This window comes from Electrona antarctica (genome assembly GCF_951216825.1).
Source record: "Electrona antarctica genome assembly, chromosome: 18".
In the NCBI taxonomy this organism is placed as follows: domain Eukaryota; kingdom Metazoa; phylum Chordata; class Actinopteri; order Myctophiformes; family Myctophidae; genus Electrona; species Electrona antarctica.
In genome coordinates, this window is record NC_136799.1 from 7,347,148 (window position 1) to 7,368,686 (window position 21,539).

General features: G+C 41.5%; 1 protein-coding gene and 1 long non-coding RNA gene across 5 annotated transcripts; both read left to right on the plus strand.

The window, feature by feature from the left end:
• The first annotated feature begins 1,491 nt into the window (after positions 1-1,491).
• Positions 1,492-9,460, plus strand: LOC306942059 (targeting protein for Xklp2-B-like). 4 transcript variants are annotated; one of them, XM_079527757.1, is made up of 16 exons: positions 1,492-1,626; positions 1,889-1,999; positions 2,781-2,868; positions 3,812-3,943; positions 4,026-4,135; positions 4,231-4,379; positions 4,748-4,919; positions 5,145-5,410; positions 6,048-6,194; positions 6,344-6,458; positions 6,897-7,081; positions 7,300-7,369; positions 7,599-7,864; positions 8,505-8,651; positions 8,801-8,915; positions 9,263-9,460. In XM_079527757.1, exons 2-16 carry the CDS (start codon positions 1,918-1,920, stop codon positions 9,268-9,270), a joined length of 2,052 nt encoding a protein of 683 aa, XP_079383883.1. In that variant the 5' UTR covers positions 1,492-1,626; positions 1,889-1,917; the 3' UTR covers positions 9,271-9,460. The 4 variants fall into 4 exon arrangements, with proteins under 4 accessions (XP_079383883.1, XP_079383885.1, XP_079383884.1 ...); XM_079527759.1 differs by having other exon boundaries at positions 7,303-7,369; XM_079527758.1 differs by having other exon boundaries at positions 3,815-3,943.
• Positions 9,461-12,116: 2,656 nt separating this feature from the next.
• LOC306942295 lies at positions 12,117-13,908 on the plus strand. Its single transcript, XR_013792273.1, has 3 exons — positions 12,117-12,209; positions 13,410-13,549; positions 13,787-13,908. It is a non-coding gene; the product is annotated as an uncharacterized lncRNA (long non-coding RNA).
• Positions 13,909-21,539: the final 7,631 nt, after the last annotated feature.

A 21,539-nucleotide genomic window follows, 5' to 3' on the forward strand; every position in this document is an offset into this window, starting at 1 on the left:
GAGGGGGTCGCCATAATAAAGGACCACTACAGGACTGAAACTCACAGTAATAGTCCAGTAATAATGTAATTTGACCTCTAACTAATTGCAAAAAAAACAAACTCAACTGATTTTGCATCTTCAATATATCCTGAATAACAGAAAGAAAGTTGCCTGGAATTGTCTGAGGGGAAAGTGTTGAAAATGGCCTGTACAGTATGGCCACCATTGACATCCTATTATAAGGCAATATTTTCTAAATTTCCTTATGCTTTAAGTAGCATGTGACATATCAAACTAGGTTGTTGTCATGATGCTGAAGCCATTCCAAGCATTAGTTTTGCATAAAAACACTCATTGGGCTAAATTTGGCCATAGCAACTTGCCAAAATGTAATGAGGTCAGCACATTTGGGCAAGTTGCTATGGCCAAATTTAGCCCAATGAGTGTTTTTATGCAAAAATAATGCTTGGAATGGCTTCAGCATCATGACAACAACCTAGTTTGATATGTCACGTGCTACTTAAAGCATAAGGCAATTTAGAAAATATTACCTTATAATAGGATGTCAATGGTGGCCACACTGTACAGGCTATTTTCAACACTTTCCCCTCAGACAATTCCAGGCAACTTCTTTTCTGTTGTTCAGGATATATTGAAGATGCAAAATCAGCTGAGTTCGGTTTTTTTGCAATTAGTTAGAGGTTGATCCTGTATTTTCCATAGATTTCCTGTACTATAAAGGCCTATTCATAGTTTAGTTTTCGGTGAAGAGACCTCATCACCGAAAACTCAACTATGAATAGACCTTAACTCCCGTGGCCTAAATGCAAACCAATCTGGGGGTCCTTGAAATTTTAAACTTTGATAACTAGTATAACTAGTAATCATGCACCGCCCTCTGGTGGATATCTGCAATTCTGCATCACATGATGATGATACAACAACAACAACATTGAAATCAGGGGTGTGCCCTATGGGTGTGCCTGGAAAGGAATGTCAAGTGAAAATGTTCAAAAATACAAAGTGTAATTTAATGTTAAGTGCTGAATGTCCGTGAATCCTAATATTAAAATAAAGTTGTAATAATTCAAACGTTGCACGTCACAATACTTGGTTGACATTATATTATATATATTTCAGACTATATGACACACAGGTGTGTGTGTGTGTGTGTGTGTGTGTGTGTGTGTGTGTGTGTGTGTGTGTGTGTGTGTGTGTGAGAGAGAGCGTGTACAGCATCGATTGTTCATTAATAAAAACAAACAATGTTAATGTTATTATGAAACTTTTCGGGTCGTGTTATGACAGGAAGTGCATTCTGAAATCCTAAAAAATGCTCCGGGCCGTCGCACGACGGTGTCGCGCACCGAAAATAGCAGATCTACAAGCCCACAACGCGTCGCAGATGCACCGTCATGTGAGCTTGTAGATCTGCCTTTGTCGGAAGCTTGAATCGGGCTTCACGTGACTCGCGTGAACCAATGACCGACGAGCAGGTCAGCTGGTCAGGTCAGCTGGTTCAAACAATCAGCACCATATTTTAAAACGGTAACGTGTATCCAGTCAGTATCACACTTTCTGCCAGGCAGCCGCATAATCTACGTCCTACTGATCGAGAAACCTTTTTTTAACGAACATTCAACGGTAAGATCATTTAATAAGCTGATTTACTTTCTATTGATTCGTCATACTAGTAGTATGCATGATAAAAGCGGCTGTTTGTTCGTGCGTAGCTTGATGGTACTTTGTGGATAACAAACGTTAACTTGCCGCTTGTGGAGCGCCTTAATTTCAACTACTTGCATGGCCAAACGGCTGTGGTGTTAAGAAGACGTGGCGTAACAAACAAACAAGTTTCCGCATGCTCTCTAACCCACGGCCGTTCTTCTGTTCACACACCATTTAGGTGGGTTTGAGGTCCGCTTTCTGCTCATCATGACCAGTTATGAGTTCGACGCTCCTTCGCATGTGATGGACTTCAACCAACCTGCCTTGGACGCGGCGGACCACTGGTTCGGTGAGTTATTATTATTAAACGGTGCACTGACTGCAGTTTTTAATTGTTTGACCGGTCGTGTTAAAAAGATGATAATCCTTAGTACGGCGGTGTCGTTTTTAAAATAAATGAACGAACTGAACTGCTGGTCGAAGTTACAAGCTAAGCAATGCGCCTTGCAACTCCCGTAGTCCGTTAGCTTGTTCGGTTCTTGTGTAAAATAAATACAAATACTTGTATCGCTTGAAATGCTAACTTCACCAACTAAACCCACTATCGAGCTATCATCCGAAATTCGACATTGTTTACTACATAAGGCTGTGGCCACCGCCATTTTGTTGCTGCTGCTGCCTGCTAGTCCAGTAGCCATCCGGCGGCTGGTCTTGTTAACGGCTGAAACAACCCTGTACTGTTTTTTTTTAAGCAGAACGTGGCAGGCTGCTACAAGTTACAACTGGGTGTACAAATCAATCCCTGCGGTCCATTGTTTGATTCCATTTGTACAGATGGGTAACGTCACAAAAATATTTTGCTGGGGGACCCCCTGGCATTCCCTGAAGGGTCCCTGGCTCCCACTTGAACACCATGATGTAAGAAACACATTTGCAGCTGAAGTGATACAGGTGTCAATATCCAAAGATTGTATCGGGGTACATCTAAAACACACCATTCGTTTTCTTAACTGTCTGCCATGTTTTTAACCTGCCATAGTTTAACCTGTACTAGAAAACTATGCTTATGGTTTCATGACATGTTTCTTTTAAATCTGTTTATTAACTACTGATTGCATCTCTATTAACAGATACACAGGCTAGGAATCTGGCCACAACACCTACCCTTCCCTTTTACCTTTTCCGCTTTCCCTTTGGAATGTCCCCAGAAGCCCGCAGGTATGTCTTGTGATAGTTAATAATATGGTCCCATGGTTAGTCTCTTTAGCTGATTCTGGTTTTACTGGCTACTATTCTGGGGTTCATGTAAGGCAGTGGTTCCCAAACTGTGGTGCATGCACCCCTTGTGGTGCGTGAGCGCCTATTATGGGGTGCGTGACATGAAAAGGCTAATTAATGGTGGTACTATGGGTTTATTTTAAATGTATTAACCTTATATGGCAAGTATATGCAGAATATAGCCTATGCTGCATATATATGCCATATTCAGGTTCATATATGTGGATAAATAGGAAATATGTCTATATAGCTTATGCAATATAGACATTTCCATGTGGGGGGTTCGTCAGCTAGGTCGCGGGGTGCATGGCCAAAAGGTTTGGGAACCGCTGATGTAAGGCACACTTTTGGTGATTAATCCATTTCTGGTTTCTCTGAAGGGTTTCAAAGCGTAAGCACGACGAGAGTAACATGGTTCCAGACAAGAAGGTGAGACCTGGCCTATAATTTGGTTCAGGCCTTGAGGATATCAAATTTCACACAGTGCAGTAAAGTTATAATTTTCTTGGCATTCCAGGGTGGCGAATACAGTCACTGTGCGGCCACGTATAAGGTTAATAAATAATATGGAACATATACCCTTGGGACGTGTCTTTGCTCACATAGGTCAATTTTCTTGACTAATTGTCACAACTAGTGGGTGTCATGGCTTAGGACTGGAAGACTTGTATGCTTGTAAATGTTCACGTGTTCGATAACTCTGTCGTTGGTTTGCATGATTGTAATCACATTTTATAGACTTCATTATTGGTGCTTAATCAGCAGTGCAAACTTCCTAACTGTTCATGGCACAGAAGCATAACAAAAGATCACTTGTGTGTATGGTGCTGCAAAACGCAACCCATGGCAACTGGGTCCTTAATAGTTATTTTTTTTAATCTAGTAGCCAGCCAGCCAGGCGGTCAGGTCCTACTCCTTGCAGAGGCAAACGTCCAGTCAGACGATCAAGTACTATCAGGAGTGGCCAGAAGAAACAAGCGGCTGCCCGGAAGACGCAGGCAGCAGCGCCTGTACAGTGAGTAAAAGCATTTTGACAACATGTAGTTGGAAATTCTGTGGGAAACTGTTTGAATGCAATATATATTCCTCCACTTCAGACCAAATAGCTCTGAGCAGCAGGAGCTGGAGCACATCAAACGGTTCCAGATGGAAGTGGCTGAACATGGGAAGAAAAATGAGGCTAGCTACAAGGCAGCGTTGAGTGGCAGTGAGTGACTGTTTGGGAATTCAGTTATGTCAAAATCTTCAAGTTTGTGACCATGTAAGACTTTTAATTTCTCCTAAACCATTTCCTGATTTCAGGTCACCTGCCAAAAAGGATGGCCCTGTCCACCACTGTACCCAAAGAGTTTCACTTCAGTACGGACGGCAGAGTTAAAGCAGACAACCCATCTGACTCCCACAAGGAAGTTGATTTTGTGTCACAGCTCCGCAAACACGCAGCCTCTCCGGTGAGTGACGACTTTCACTGCGTCTGTCAGCATCCAGCCTCGGTAGTAGGGTACCCAGGCTTTTATTTTCGTTCGCGTTCGGCTAAAAAAATGAGAACCTGAGTGAACGTGACGCATTTCCTGGTCTAGGAGAGTGGGAGTGAACTAGAGTGCAGAGGGGTGTCTTTCCTTCGCTGATTGTGGGGGTGGCTCTGATCGGTGAACCAATATTCTCCAGCGGTTGCTCCAAGCGTGCTCACCCTTCTATACCAGAAAGCACGCTGGCCAGGCTAGTCAGCATCTAGCAATAACCAGTCTAAGTCTTGCTGCCTAAGTATGAATAGAATGTTGTGTAGGCTGCCACTGTAATTAATTCATTGTTGTTTCAGGCAAAGGCCTCTAAAGGTACCACCGTGCCGAAACCATTCAACCTCTCGCAAGGGAACAAGAGGAAGGGGGAGGAGCCTGCTCCATATGTGTCCATAGCTCAGCAGGTTGAAAGGTTCCACACACGCACTCCTGAACGCTACCATCTGCATAGCCGTCAGAGAGAAGAAATGGGTAAGCATGCATGCAGCGGCGATTCAATTTCTCTTATCTCTTGACTTATCCTGCATCAGTACTAGTACTCTTCCAATGTAACAAAATTCACAGCTGTGCTTTTAATCACCTGTACCATCTTGATATCTTATCCCAGTAAACCAAATTGCCACTCTAAAGAGTTTTAAATATGTTGCCACTGCTATTCCAACTAACAAGTCTGTGTTGCACTGTTCATTCATGAAGGGCCATCTCCAAAGAAGGCCGAACAACTAAAGATGACTCGGCCCCACACCCCATGTCCGATGACCCGTCAGAGGAACCGCCCCACGACCGTCAAGAGCAGTGACACCCCTGTGAAATCCAACCCGATGCCTCACTTCGGTTTGCCCTTCTATCCTCGTCCCTCAGACAAGAGCGAGGTGGAGGTGTGCCCGTTCTCATTTGAGGAGAGGGAAAAGGAGAGGAGGACTCTGAAGGAAAAGAGACTAGAAGACCTGAGAAATCAAGAGGTGGGGAGAACAATACGGAAAACGCATTAACCAATGTATAGTAATTTCACAGGATGGCACTGGGACATGTTACACAAACATGTTCCATGTCTCTTCGCTAGTGGTGGACAGTTACAATTTACAAAGTAGTAGTGCACTTAAGTCAGAAGTACATTATGTGTGACTTACTCTACTACATTTCAAAAGACAAATATTGTACTTTTGACTCTGACTCTGATTTCTAAGAATCGTATTAAGACTACTTAAGCCCTTTTAAGTGCAGTGAAAATGGCAGTTCTACATGCTCTCAATGAGTTGTGTGTGTATATAGCCATGCAGCATTGAATGTGAGCTTATAGATCTACAAGAAAATGTACCTTTTTTAAGTAGTATGTACTTTGCATAACCTATGTTTCAATTTGAGAGTTGCCTCCATCTCTAAAGGGATGAAAGAGTACTCTAGCACAAATTCAACAGCAACTTTGACTTAAGTAATATTTGACCAGCAATATCTATCTACACAATGAGAGTACAGCTCCTCAATAGAATATCAGTTCTCCTTATGTCAGGCTGGTGTTTCTTCATGGCTGGAGAAAGTGTTCTGTTGATGACGCTGTAACCTCAACTTGATGCGGTTTCTTTGGCCTTAAACTCCCAGGTGCAGCAGTTCAAGGCCCAACCCCTGCCAGATTTCCACGAGGTGCACCTGCCCAAAAAGATGGTGCTTGAGCCCACCAAGCCAGAGCCTTTCAAGCTGCAGATCGACGAACGAGCAGCAGCTAAGACCGTTCGTTGGGAGTGTATGGTGCGTTGTGACGTAAAACAAGTGTAACAAGACTTGACGCATTGGTCATTACTAGTAACTAATAGTTGGTTGAACAGTCATCATTCATTTTAAGATATTGACATGCCGAGTTTGGGGTTGCTAGGGTGGTTAACATTATGCTTCTGTAGGTAAATGAGGAACAGAAGCAGAAGCGACCGTTTTTTTCCAAAGCACAGCCCAGCAAAGTTGTCCACAAAGGAAGTTGCCCTTCCTGCCCAAGAAGGAAAAGCCACTCTGTTCTTGGTGAGTATAACCTATTAAGACCCTGGAACCTCATTACAGGGAGCAAGACAAAGGGGTAGAAGTGATTATTATCTGGTTGAAATCGGTAACGGGGGGGAAGTCTCTGGATCTTTATCAAATGAAGATAACATTTTGAATATTTGTAAAAGAAATTATGACTAGTGTAGTCACTTGCTAATCAGAAGTGTCTGCTTTAATTTGTCCCACCTGACCTATCGGGTATTTTTCTAAATGCAGATTGCGGAAATGTGTTTCTGTAGTGGCAAATTGACTGGCCTCACATAACATGATGTTTGATAACAATATTGGGTAATGACTAGTACCCTCCCTGTACAATAACTAAAACGGGAATTTGAGCAGAATAACTGAGCTTTCCTTGGCACTATGTAACATTTTTCTTACACTCTTCTGTCTCTTCAATCTGTTGCTACAAACTAGGCATGAACACTTCCACAGTTCCAGAGGCCTTTGAGCTCGCCACAGAGCGCCGCGCCCGGGAGCGGCAGGAGTTTGAGAAGGAGCTGAGCGAGAAAGAGACCCTCAGGGCCTGCATGGAAGAGAGGCAGCACCAAGAGCAAGAACAGCGAGAGAAGGACGAAGTTGCAAAAATGCGTCAGGACCAGGTAACGACATGCTTTCATACTGTATACCATCCGGGTGACCTGATCAATGATAAATACAGACTCAACCACATTGACTTTGTGGGTTTTATAAATTGATTAATGCGCTTTGACTTTCAAACATTTTCCAAAATGGCTTATTTTATAAGCTCGCAACGCTTCAAGCTTGCTCTATTTTCGATACTTATTTTTCGATAAATGTATTATTGGGCTTTTTTCAGCAGGTTGAAAGGTTCCACACACGCACTCCTGAACGCTACCATCTGCGTAGCCGTCAGAGAGAAGAAATGGGTAAGCAAGCATGCATGCAGCGGCGATTCAATTTCTCTTATCTCTTGACTTATCCTGCATCAGTACTAGTACTCTTCCAATGTAACAAAATTCACAGCTGTGCTTTTAATCACCTGTACCATCTTGATATCTTATCCCAGTAAACCAAATTGCCACTCTAAAGAGTTTTAAATATGTTGCCACTGCTATTCCAACTAACAAGTCTGTGTTGCACTGTTCATTCATGAAGGGCCATCTCCAAAGAAGGCCGAACAACTAAAGATGACTCGGCCCCACACCCCACGTCCGATGACCCGTCAGAGGAACCGCCCCACGACCGTCAAGAGCAGTGACACCCCTGTGAAATCCAACCCGATGCCTCACTTCGGTTTGCCCTTCTATCCTCGTCCCTCAGACAAGAGCGAGGTGGAGGTGTGCCCGTTCTCATTTGAGGAGAGGGAAAAGGAGAGGAGGACTCTGAAGGAAAAGAGACTAGAAGACCTGAGAAATCAAGAGGTGGGGAGAACAATACGGAAAACGCATTAACCAATGTATAGTAATTTCACAGGATGGCACTGGGACATGTTACACAAACATGTTCCATGTCTCTTCGCTAGTGGTGGACAGTTACAATTTACAAAGTAGTAGTGCACTTAAGTCAGAAGTACATTATGTGTGACTTACTCTACTACATTTCAAAAGACAAATATTGTACTTTTGACTCTGACTCTGATTTCTAAGAATCGTATTAAGACTACTTAAGCCCTTATTTTAAGTGCAGTGAAAATGGCAGTTCTACATGCTCTCAATGAGTTGTGTGTGTATATAGCCATGCAGCATTGAATGTGAGCTTATAGATCTACAAGAAAATGTACCTTTTTTAAGTAGTATGTACTTTGCATAACCTATGTTTCAATTTGAGAGTTGCCTCCATCTCTAAAGGGATGAAAGAGTACTCTAGCACAAATTCAACAGCAACTTTGACTTAAGTAATATTTGACCAGCAATATCTATCTACACAATGAGAGTACAGCTCCTCAATAGAATATCAGTTCTCCTTATGTCAGGCTGGTGTTTCTTCATGGCTGGAGAAAGTGTTCTGTTGATGACGCTGTAACCTCAACTTGATGCGGTTTCTTTGGCCTTAAACTCCCAGGTGCAGCAGTTCAAGGCCCAACCCCTGCCAGATTTCCACGAGGTGCACCTGCCCAAAAAGATGGTGCTTGAGCCCACCAAGCCAGAGCCTTTCAAGCTGCAGATCGACGAACGAGCAGCAGCTAAGACCGTTCGTTGGGAGTGTATGGTGCGTTGTGACGTAAAACAAGTGTAACAAGACTTGACGCATTGGTCATTACTAGTAACTAAGAGTTGGTTGAACAGTCATCATTCATTTTAAGATATTGACATGCCGAGTTTGGGGTTGCTAGGGTGGTTAACATTATGCTTCTGTAGGTAAATGAGGAACAGAAGCAGAAGCGACCGTTTTTTTCCAAAGCACAGCCCAGCAAAGTTGTCCACAAAGGAAGTTGCCCTTCCTGCCCAAGAAGGAAAAGCCACTCTGTTCTTGGTGAGTATAACCTATTAAGACCCTGGAACCTCATTACAGGGAGCAAGACAAAGGGGTAGAAGTGATTATTATCTGGTTGAAATCGGCTCTATTTTCGATACTTATTTTTCGATAAATGTATTATTGGGCTTTTTGCCTAGTACAGTGAAGAGAGTCCAAGCGTCATGCAGCAAATCTGCCGTCGGGACTGAGGTGCACACTGTTGGGGATCAAAGCCTAAGTGGTACCCCACATACCACCTGGTCATCGGTTTGGTCCCCCCTCCTTTCCCTACACTACGGAGTCAAAACACAGATGCAACAAACTATCCACTGCAAAAAGGTTTTTGACATTATTCTCCTCCTCAGGTTCATAAAGCTCGTCCAGTAAGACATTACAAACCTGTGGTGCTGAAGAAGTCGGATCTGCCTCTGACTGCCCGAGTCCCCACGTTTTTCCGTTTCCTGTGTCCGTTTATTTATTTTTTAATATGTTATATTTTGGGTTGTTGGTTTTAAATGTCTTAAACTTGGAGAATGTTTTGGTAATAAACTTTTACTAACTAAGATTTGTTTTGTGGCAAGTTTTTATTGGTATGTGTATTGTACTGTGAAGGCAAAAATCAAGGTTTTGGCGCCACTAATGGGCATAAGATGGCACCATAACCCTTCTCTCAGAGAAGGGATATGGACATTTCAGAACTACATCACCTGCCTACTGCTTTCTCTGGTAGGCACGTTTCTAAACTGTCCACAGTGGAAAATGTTACCTTTTAAAAAATGTAGAGGACCAATCCAGGAAGACGTGGTTGGCTGAAAATTGAGTACACTACTTTAAAGTAGCTGTATGTACCGATGAGACATTTTGGCTGATATCCGATATAATAAATTGCAATTATGGCCGATAACATGTCGATATGATCATTCTGTATTCGAAAAATTATATCTGCTAAATCCGATATTTTACCGATTAACTGGTTTAAGGCCAATATCGATGGGGTTGCCGATTAATCTCTCAAGATGTTCCACTTGACCAAGGGGTTAATTTACATTTTGCTATAAAACTGCCTGAATTGATCACAACACAGCACTATAGAGCGTATTTAGATTATTTAAGATTGACAGTCATGGCTTCTTGGAGAATGTTTAAGGTGCATATTAAAATGTCCACATTGTGGCTGTTCCTACAGGGGAAAATCGAAACCCATAGACCTGTAACCCATATCTTCCCATAATACAATAGTGGGTGATTGGATTTTGTGACCAGTCATGTGACAACCATATTTGATGGCAACTTGAGAAATTGGAAAACCCATGGAGCTATGAAGTCCTGTTAAACATTTCACTATCCATAAACTGGGTAATTTATGTAAAAACTACATTTGTAATCTTGAATGATAGGCCTGTTATCGTCAAATAGGTTTTCTAAATATGAGCCTTTCTATAACTAATGCTAACATTGTATATCAGATTATTGTAAGCAATAATTGTACGCCATAAACTATTTAATGTGTGCTCTCTGACGTCTGTCCACTGCCTGGCATACCTTATGCTTATCTGGTACTATTCTAATCTCTACCCTTCCCAAGTCCTGCTTTTCCTCTGTACCCCTTGTCTGGCTATTTCTGGATGTGGGGCTGGAAGCCAAAAGAGATAACTGGTCCAAAGCAGTGCACTGGACTTTCCAAAGAGTAGCCTACTGCCTGCCCTGCAACCCTTGCATATGGGCTTTGCCTCTTCCATTCACCCATCTGCACTTTTAGGCACAGCATTTTAATTCAAACATGGAAACACTGGACCCGCAAATTTTAAAGAATGGTGGTGAAGATCGTTTGGAAAAGGAGATCATCCCTAAAGTGTCAGAGTCTTGGAGCACACTGTCTTCTTCAACCTCCAACGGTCTGAGTTTGTCATAGAATCAGCTCTTCACATCTTGTCATAGAATCAGCTCTTCACATCTTGTCATAGAATCAGCTCTTCACATCTTGTCATAGAATCAGCTCTTCACATCTTGTCATAGAATCAGCTCTTCACATCTTGTCAAGATCTTTTGAAGCCCCTCTGCAGGCCCGTATTTATATTTATTTTTTGGAAGTCCCTTGAGGAGCCGTCTACCATGGTCTCGCTGCAGGGCCAGGTATCTGCCGCTCTGACAAGCCTGGGGACATTGGAAGGCAAAGTAGACAGCCTGGCTCATAAACTGGAGCTAGTCCTGGGAAGAGGGGGACATGCAGGTGGCTGTCCCGTGTGCGTTACCTGCAGTATGCATGCTCGCCAGCAGGAGGCGACAGAGAGGCAGCTGGTAGCCCAGTCCAGGCTGCTGGAGAAGATGGACCTGAGGATTGCTGAAATGCAGACAGCCCTGGAGAGGATGGAGAAAGGTTGGTGGAACGATAGAACTCCCTACGCCTGGTGCGCCAGTGAATAACGTGTCAGTGGTATTAAATGTTGTTCATCATTCATCATCTCTACTATAGATCCATAGTACTTTAGTTTAAGTATCTGAGCTACCAGGGCCCCTATGAGTGAGTCTACTGTATTGCAATGCAGACATGTTTATGTGAATCCTTTTGCATTGGATGGGTCGTCTCACCTTTGTTTCATTATTTAGAAAGCTGTAATACAAGTTTGAAAACCTGAATATTTCCCACTTCTTAAAGAGCAGAACTTTGTGTAAAAATGTAAAATGTCCAACATTGTTTGTCTTTTCCTTCCACTGATGTATTTTAGTAAGACAGGGGAAATGCACACCTGAGAACATCTCAACATAAACTGGTATTAATATGGAATGACAGTTTCACACAGCTTAGATACCAATACCATTTCATTATGCTGTTTCTGGTGAAGGTGGTCTTGAAGGAAAGCATGTTTACACGAATCAACAAACAAGTCAACATATGAATGTGGTCCTTCAATCACAACCACAAGCAGCTGCCACTCCAAAGACTGCATCATTACTGGCAAAGACGCCACTCATCACTGTCAACAAGGTACTCGCTTTTATTTTTATTGTCATCCTGTTATTTACCTTTCTCCTCTGAGATGAGAAAGGTCTGGGAATGTGGCTAGCTATTGAGCCTACAATTAAAATGTATGGGCAGGAATTAAACATTTATTTGATGCCTTATGACAAATAACCTTCTTGTTGGAGAGAGAGAATCAATGACCAAAAACCATAATGTAATACTAATTATTCCCCTTAACAGAACGTATTGTATTATTACCGTCCTATAGAGTCCAGATGGTTGCGCGCAGCCAGAAAGCAGTAAACAACAATACATCAAATCCCAACATCCTGCCATTTCTCCTCAGAAAGGTACCAGCTCATTTCTATTTCAGATAAATGTACAGTATCACTGTTATTCCGACACCTGTTCACTGACTGAACGTTTCCTTTTAGAAAATGACAAACCAGCTTGAATCTGTTATGTTTACTTTACACTTTTTCCTCATTATTGTGTGGTGACGATTGTCGTCACACGTGGCGTTATGCTTACTGTAGGCTTTTCACACAGGCTTGTTGTTTGACCAGATGAAGAGCCTTGGCTCCAAACATCGTCAATAAATAACCTTTTGGAGTGTGCGGGTTCCCTTCTCTTTTCCTATGTCACTTTTTGAACCCAGCACCTCCACGAAGTGATGTGCGTATTTTACTATAGTTTCTGTATGATTTTCACACAGGCTGACATCATGGATTCAGCTTTTTGCATTAGGGCTGCTCGATATGGACAACATGTCATATCTCTGTATTTATGCCAAATATTGCGATATCGATACGATATACGATATTACCGTAAAAATGATATTCTATATTTTAAGTGTTGCAACAATGCTATTGGGTTCCAACTTCCCACACTTGTTATTTGATATTCTAAGTTTAGCAACAATGAAAACGTAAAAAAAAAAAGAGGAATGCTTAGTGGGCAAGGACTGTGTGGGGGCACAGTGGTGGTTTATTTTCCGAGGGGCACAGGCTAAAACAGAGGGATGTTGGACGATTTATTGACGATATATCTATATTGCGATACCGTTGCCTTTTTGCGATACTGATATGCGTGTGTTCATCCCTCAATAACTATACGATAACGATATATTGTGCAGCCCTAAAGTGCATGGTGGTTAGATGGATGACAAAGCTTACAGCACTTATACCCAGGCGATCTCACATGCTAGCCTATACTAACCAGACCCAACCAAGTCTGCTTGGCTTCCAAGATTGGACGTGATCGGTCAGGCATGTTCACGGTGGTGTGTGGCCATAACAAGCAGCACTGGCAGCAAATGTTAGGCCCTATAGACAACCGTTGCTGGAGGAGACATTGAAAATATTTTGTATTTTCTATAAAATACGATTTTATAGGACTGGCGATTAATGCAATTGGGGAGGTATAGCAAATGCCTTGACCACTCTGCCGGATATATGCTCTCCACTTCTTGCAGATCAGTTGATAAAAATGACAGTTTCACAGCTTACAGGTCAAATGTACGTCAATTCATGATGCTGTTTCTTGTGAAGGTGGACATGAGGGAAAGCATGTTTACACAAATACACAAACAAGTCAACACATGAATGTGGTCCTTCAATCACAACCACAAGCAGCGGCCACTCCAAAGACTGCGTCATTACCTGCAAAGTCCCCACTCATCATTGTGAAGGTACTCTTTGCTATTATTTCCAAACTTCACTACGTCAGTATATGTGGGCTTTTTGTCCCTTGTCTCCGCAACAATGCCTACTGGACATTTGAGTCTTTTTGTAAGAACTATGTTTAATCCTGTTATTTACATTTTGAAATATGCATACATTAAAATGTATTTCATGCCATAACACTATAGACTTCCTGGTGGCGTGAAAAATAAAATCATTTTGAAGTATTGTGTATTTTCTCCTAGAGTCCAAATGGTTTCTCCCAGTTAGAAAGCAGTAAACAACAATACATCAAATCCCAACCTCCTGCCATTTCTCCCCAGAAAGGTACAGCTCATTTCTATTTCTATTACAAATACATGTAAACGGTGCATTTATATAGCGCAATTATCCAAGATGCTTTACATAGATTGTGCATTACATTCACCCATTCACACACACATCCAATACACCGATGACAGTGTCTTGCTCAAGGACACTTTGACACTAACTCTGGGGAGCTCAGGTTCGAACTGGCAACCTTGAGGTTACCATCTGGCCACTCCACCCCTAGTGGCCACTCCACTCCTGAGCCACCGCCAGTCCGCCACCCCTAGAATGTATCACTGGTATTCAGCCTCTACCTGTTGAATGTTTCCTTTAAGACCCATTTAGGCCTGACCTCAAAATTAAAAAAAAATCTTCTAAATCCTTCTGAAATAAATATTTTCACGATTTTTCCAAAATAGCAGATCTAAAAGCTCGTAGCGCGCCACTCGGTGGCGCGCTTGTAGATCTGCTATTTTTCAATAGCTAAATTATAACATAATGTTTAAAACACCAAAAGGGGTTCCCGCACAAAATGGGTTAAGAAAGCAACAAGCAACAATCTTTTTTTTTAACTTTCTGTCCTGCATACTAAATTGGGTGCTTTTGAACAGGTTGAAAATTTAGGTTAAGCTTGGTTATTTGTTATTTTTCAATTATCAAAGCATTTCAAAGGAAAGGAAAACAACAAAAACCTGAAACGAAGTTTGGGGCAGTTAGATGGATGAAACAGCAACTGGTATTCCCATCCAAGTGCTTGTGAGGCCTGATCCTGTATAGCTTCCGAAATCCGTCAACATTGAAGGAGGTATGGTAAGCAACAGTGACCAGCAACCAGTACTAGATTACAATGGCTGGAGGAGAAGATTTTCAACATTTAAAGTTTCTTTAACGCTTAGCACGTCCAGCTGCTACTTTGCATTAAAGTAGCTATAAGCAGCCAGCAATGAATAAAACGCTCCCCCAAAAAATGTAGTCTCTATAGAAGCTTTGTCATTGGTCGAAAAAAACCTGGTCATTAAAGTCATTCAAATTTTGACATATTATTGCTTATAGCAGCTTTAATTCAAAAATAACTAATGATCCATTTTATTTATTTACTTCTTTTTCTTTTTGAATTACACTTTTTGTCTCCACCAGGCCGAAGGCATGGGGAGAGAGTATGTTTTGCACTCCGTCCGTGTGTGTGTGTGTGTCCGTGTGTGTGTCCGTCCGTCCGTCCTTCCGTCCGTCTGTTACCAGCTAATCTCCGGCACCGTTAACCTGGTCGATGCCAAACTTTGCACACACACTCCCTGGATGCCAACGATGAACCTCTGCCCTGCATTTTCCAGAACGGCCTGTTATAGCGCCACCATGAGGCAGCTTTTCACATTTTTTACCTAAAACTGCACCGATCTGCGTGAAACGTTGCATGCACACTCCCTAGAGGCCAAGGACAAACCTTTGACCTGCATTTTCCGCATCTGCCTTTTATAGCGCCACCAGGAGGCCGACATTTGTAAAACACATTTTTTGATATTACTCCTCCAGATTCTGTCCAAAAATCTCACAAATCGTTACACAGTATCTCTATGGTCATGTGCTCAAGTCGGATCTGTCCGATATTTCATATTCCATCCTAATTGGCTATAATTGGCTTTCACAGTTTGCAAGATTGCCCCGTTTTGAACAAAAGCCTCAATTCATGAACGCAGCATGCAATTTACGTGAAATCTTTCACACATTTTCTTACTAGGCTGAGGAATATATCCCACCCTTTTCACATTGGCCTGTTATAGCGCCACCAACAGGTTGATTTTTGCAAAACACATTTTTGGTACAAAATGCCTCAAGTCATCCAATTGCCATCAAAGGCAAACATGTTTATATTACTCCTAAACATTTTGCCAAACATCTCACACAGTCCTATCCTCCTGGTGGAGACCTGTGCCCAGAAGGGCACTTTTTCTAGTTTGTTTCTGGGTCTGGCAGCTGGCTCCTGGCTTGCACTGGGGACGCTTGCACTGGGGAGGGGGGTACAGGTCATACTTACAGGCCTTGGGGGTACAGGTTGTGTAGATTTTTTTAACTGGACCTTTTTGGGTCCAGCTGGCTCCTGGCTTGCACTGGGGACGCTTGCACTGGGGAGGGGGGGGGGGGGGGGGGGGTACAGGTCATACTTACAGAGTTTGGGTTTGACCCGGGACAACACTTTGATCAGACGCCGGAGGGTCTGCCGGGTGTAGCAAAGAGCGCTGTGGCCACGCCCATGACTCTTAAGGGGGAGGCGTCTTGTAGCTGCAGTACGGCAAATCCCTGATTTTCCTAGTGGTTAGAATTGGGGGGGGGGGGGGGGATTCCAGGTATGACATCAGCTTGAGACAAGCAACATAATGACAACAAAACAGCTCCAGCTTCAACAACAGCTCAATTTTATTTGCATTTTATTTCACTTTTCATTAGCAGCAGCGGCTGCTAATGAAAAGTGGTACAATTTGGGAATCTACATAGCCGTAAATGTGCTGATTCCAGCCTGGTTAAAAAAAACGTACTCAAAAACATACTTACAGTCCTTGCAGGTACATGCTTCATGGCTTTTTTGAAGTGGACCTTTTTTGGTCTGAGACACACACACACACACACACACACACACACACAGTTAGTACCGTAAATCTTCATTTATTATCCGGGGCTTTTATTTGTCTCCGGCTTTTATTGGAAGGAGGCAGCTATAAGAAGGAGGCCTATATTTCTACTTTTCAAACCGATCATAATGAATAAGTCACATTTTGTGTCAGTTAGAACCCAGTCAATACTGGGCTCATGTATTGAAACCAAGTCCTCATGAAATATTAAACAGTGCAGTTGCAGGTGTTCAATGGTCATTTTAACTTTTTTATAACAATATTGCAATGGTAAATACTATAACATCATCAACACATCAATTTAACTTGAACAACCAATGTCAATTTGAAGCTATGATTCCCTGCTTTCATATGACATGAAAAATAAAATCCAATGGCAGTCCTTCAGTCAAAGCGAGTGCAGTCCCAACATAGTCCTTTAAGTAAGTAACCCTCAGCTACACACTCCATCCCCCGGGCACAATCCCAACGCCACCGGCTTGTTGGACTCCATGTTGATGTTGGGTAAGGAACCTTTGAATTGAATCTATGTACCCGAGATAATAAAAGAAAATGCATTGACGTGTCGGGGTCCTCATCCTCCGAGGACTCTGATATTACAGGAGCTCTTTTGGCCCCACGGGGTAAAACGTACATCCTGAGGGGAGAGAGAGAACAGGGTTGGGTTAGGCCACTGTATAGCCCACTGTGTTTGATTACTACCCGAGGTGTTGACAACACACACGGAAGAATATTTCACAACTAACTGGCTTAACACAGGCTAAAGCTCCAACAGTGCCACTTTTTGTCCATGAAAATGTATATCTCAATACTTTGCATCATCTAGACTCTAGATGATGAAAAGACAGCCGATTCTGATAGTTGATTTTCTAAATTGTACCCGAGATAATAAAAGAAAATGCATTTACGTGTCAGGGTCCTCCTCGAACGAGGGCTCAATAATCATGAGTCTGGAGACACACACACACACACAAAGTTTTTTTTCTAATTTCAAGATATTTCCAGGAATGGGAAAGAGTTCCCATCATGCCAATGGGAACCCTGAGTTCCCATCATCCCCTGTCACATGTACAGGGGATGAAATAAAATAACTGCTCCGTTGTGCCCACATGAGTCAAGGACCAGAAATAAAATCTTACCTGCTGAGCTGTTTGGCTTTCCATTATCTCCTGTGTGCCGCACATACCTCGTTCTCACTAGAGCTGCGATACCCGACCGAAACAAAAGATAATTAGATAATAGGCCTATGTATGGAATGAATGAATAATGCTACGATAATATATTGTATAATACTAGTGGTATGATCTATATAAGTATTTTATATTATCTATATATTATCTACATCCTCTATATAATCTATCTAATTTCCAGTTAATATATTGGAACAGGTCTAGTCTATATAATACTACAATAATATATTGTGTAATACTTGTGGTATAATCTATATAATACTACAATAATATATTGTGTAATACTTGTGGTATAATCTATATAATACTACAATAATATATTGTGTAATACTTGTGGTATAATCTATATAATACTACAATAATATATTGTGTAATACTTGTGGTATAATCTATATAATACTACAATAATATATTGTATAATACTAGTGGTATAATCTATATAATTATTTTCAATGAGATCTATATTATCTACATCGTCAGCCAGCTCACTCCACAGTGACACTCCGCAAGAGGAAACACATGAATTTGAGGGTAGTTTGGACCAGCGGCTGCCCAAAGTCCAATGAGTTTCTTAGGTTATAGTAGCTCTCTTTATCTGGAAATCTCTTTTGTACATTGGATGGAAGTTATATTTTGCTCTGTTCATGATTTGGGCTGTTTTGAATTTGACTAGATCTGGGAACATTAGGATGCGGGAATTATAGAAGAGAATGTTCACATGTTCACGGAACCCAGTATTGTGTCTGACTCGTACGGCTCTTTTTTTTGTAGGATGGAAAGTGAGTGAATTTCTGTCTTGTATGCATTTCCCCATACTAATACACCAGGGGTGCCCAAAAGGTAGATCATGATCTACCAGTAGATCACATGATGCCCCTAAAAATATATAATTTAACTAGAATTGCAGTGCAAGTAGGCAACTGTAGTGCCTACTTGCTTGTTGCACACACTAGTGCGCAAGCAGAGCGTGCAACTACTGTAGACCGCTACAAACTTTCAAATCTCAGCCTCTCTGTGAAGGAACGTTTGCAATATTGAATTACTAGGTTTAGCTATTTGCTACGTACCTTGCACTTGGAGGAGAAAAAGTAGTATTTTGAAGTATGGTAATGATTACTTATGCCTGTTATGGCAGTGGTGTCAGATTACATACATGTATACATAGGGGCATTACCTTTAGTCCACCCGACACTGAAACATGTCATCGTTACGTCACCATCGATAACCAATTATACCCTGGCATTGGTACATATATTCATCACGTCATATGCTCATATGTCTATATATGTGTATGTCTATGTATGTCATTTCTGAGTTGATTAGTGGTATAATGTGGTTACTTGGGTGTTTTGATGCATATGTCCCTTTTTTTTAATCCACCCGACACTGAAACATATCATTACGTCACCATCGTAAACCAATTATACCCTGGCATTGGTACATATCTTCATCACGTCATGGGACATACGCGGAAAACATACCTGCACGGTCTGCTTCCGTATGTCCCGTGCCAGCATTTGACGTCATATATTTTGCTGCTAAGGGACATTGGTACATATCTTCATCACATCATGGGACATACGCTTCGTAGCATGACGTAAAACATACCGGCACGGTCTTCTTCGTGCGAGCATATGACGTCATATCATGTGCTGCTAAGGGACATACGCATCGTAGCACCTGACTGATAACATTACTTGCACGCTCTGCTTGCGCAAGTAATTATAAAAAGGCATCTGCCACTTGAATTAAGGCGATTTGACTTGATTGATTGACATAAAAAAGGGCATGTCAGCTCAAACCCACAATGCAATGTCTTTGTTTTCAAGAGTGTTGCGCACAAATATCAGTAGCATTACAAAGTTATGTACCAAAAGGAAGAAAACAATTCCATTTTTACTCTTCTATTGTATGTAACATCAGCGCCACTAATCCAAAGGTACATTTTTTTAAAAAAAAACTATTTTCAGCAATGGGATAAAAAAAAATGGTGGGTATATCTCGTTTAGCTGGGCATTTAGAAAGTAGCTCTGAATTCAAAAAAGTGTGGGCGCCCATGTTCTACACAATAGGAGAGGTATGGTAATATCATGGTGCAGTACAGGATATGTAGTGATTTGGGATTGAGGATGTGTTTTGCCTTGTTGACAGAAATGCTCTTTGCTATCTTGACTCCCACAAGCCTTATGTGAGATCTGCAGCAGATTTTGTCGTTCAAAACGGCACCTAATGTACTATTTTCAAAAACACGCTATGTCAATGTTGTCCATCTTTAGCTTGAGTTCTGTGGTGATTCATTGCATGGTTGCCAAAGACCATGAACTTTGTTTTGTTAAGTTTAAAGATGTATTGTTGTCGAACCACTGTTTATATTTACTTTATTCTGTTATGGTTTGCAAATGCTGCTGGATAGAGGGACAGCGAGTGCATAACCAAACCAAACCCTTACCTTAACCGCAAGCACGGCGCAACGAATGTCTGCAACGGTATGAGCCGCGGAACACCCTTACCGTAACCATAACCATAACCTAACCCAAACCCTTACCTTAACCACAAGCACGGCGCAACGCATGTCGTCACCGCCGGCAGTTAGCGGCAGTTTACCAGCTACTGCTGAACAGACCGAAACCCCCCACAGCAGCTGCCGCCCCCCCCCCCCCACTCATTTTGATCAATGACATGCTCATGTCGTTACAATCTGATACCTTATTTTTGTATTTGGCCACCATTTCAAGGACGCCCTGCTCCTCCACATCTCTCAAGTATATTGAACGTGGATTAGTAAAGCCTAGGTCTATCTGCCGTCCACTGTTATCAGGTTGTGTTGTGATTTTGTCTGCAAGTTCAGGTCCTATATTTACAAAAAAAACTGTTGAAACCGTTTGCAATATCTTTCATGCTATCTATTTTTTGTTCTTGGTCAATTAATTGCTTTGGAAAGCCTGTTTGGGTTGAATTTTTCCTTATGATCCCATTTAATATATTCTATAGTCCTTTGGTGTTCTTTTTTTCTAGGATGATGTTATAGTTATTTTTACTGGCTCATAATAGTTATTAACTTTTTGTATAATTTATAAAAAATGTCTATTTATAGTCCTATTGTTTATAAATTGCTTATCTAAATTATTTTTTTACAAATGTTTTTTTGTCACTTTGTCATCCAGGGTTTAGTTGTTTCAGGCTTATTATCTTTATATTTTCTAACGGGGCAATTCTTATTATATACACTACTGAGTATTTGAGTATTTAAGAATGTGTTGTGTGCTTTTTTACGACCCTTTCATTCAGTACACTGCTCCAATTCTGCCTAGCGAGATCCCTTCTGAGGGCTTTGATGGAGTTTTCAGTGATTAAGCGTTTGAATGTGCATGTTTTTGTGTCTGTCCTCTCTCAATGTTGCCTTAAATATTATTTGTAATATTAAATGCCAATTAAGGTCACTGTTCCTTGTTATTCTACTAGGTTTGGATATTAAACGGAATAAATTCATACTATACATTCTATTTATGAAGTCATCTGTTTATTTGAGTTTGTGTGGATTCAAAAGATCTTGGTTGAAGTCGCCACAAATGCATATCATCATCATATACTACTTATAAATATAGTTTCCCTGGTAGCAGAGTACAAATCCAGCTTGCAGCATGCTACAGCTACATACTTTAAAGGAGAATTCCATACTAAAAGGCTTTCTTACCTTTCTTTGTAGTTGTTACGTCCCCACCAAAGAGGTCCAGGTGTTATTTTGTGCAAAAGCTCCTTGCCTATTTCCCCTAATAAGCACTAAATTAATTGCATTGAATTGAATGGGGCTATGGGGTTTTGTGCTAATTTGCTTATTTCCTTCGCTCAAAATTATTTTTTTGTATATATCCTCT

Coding starts and splice junctions, on each gene's coding strand:
- LOC306942059 (XM_079527757.1), top strand. CDS start 1,918: ATGACCAGTTATGAGTTCGACGCTCCTTCGCATGTGATGGACTTCAAC. Junction 2,869..3,811: donor ATGTCCCCAGAAGCCCGCAG/GTATGTCTTGTG, acceptor TTTTTAATCTAG/TAGCCAGCCAGCCAGGCGGT. Junction 6,195..6,343: donor CCGTTCGTTGGGAGTGTATG/GTGCGTTGTGAC, acceptor ATGCTTCTGTAG/GTAAATGAGGAACAGAAGCA.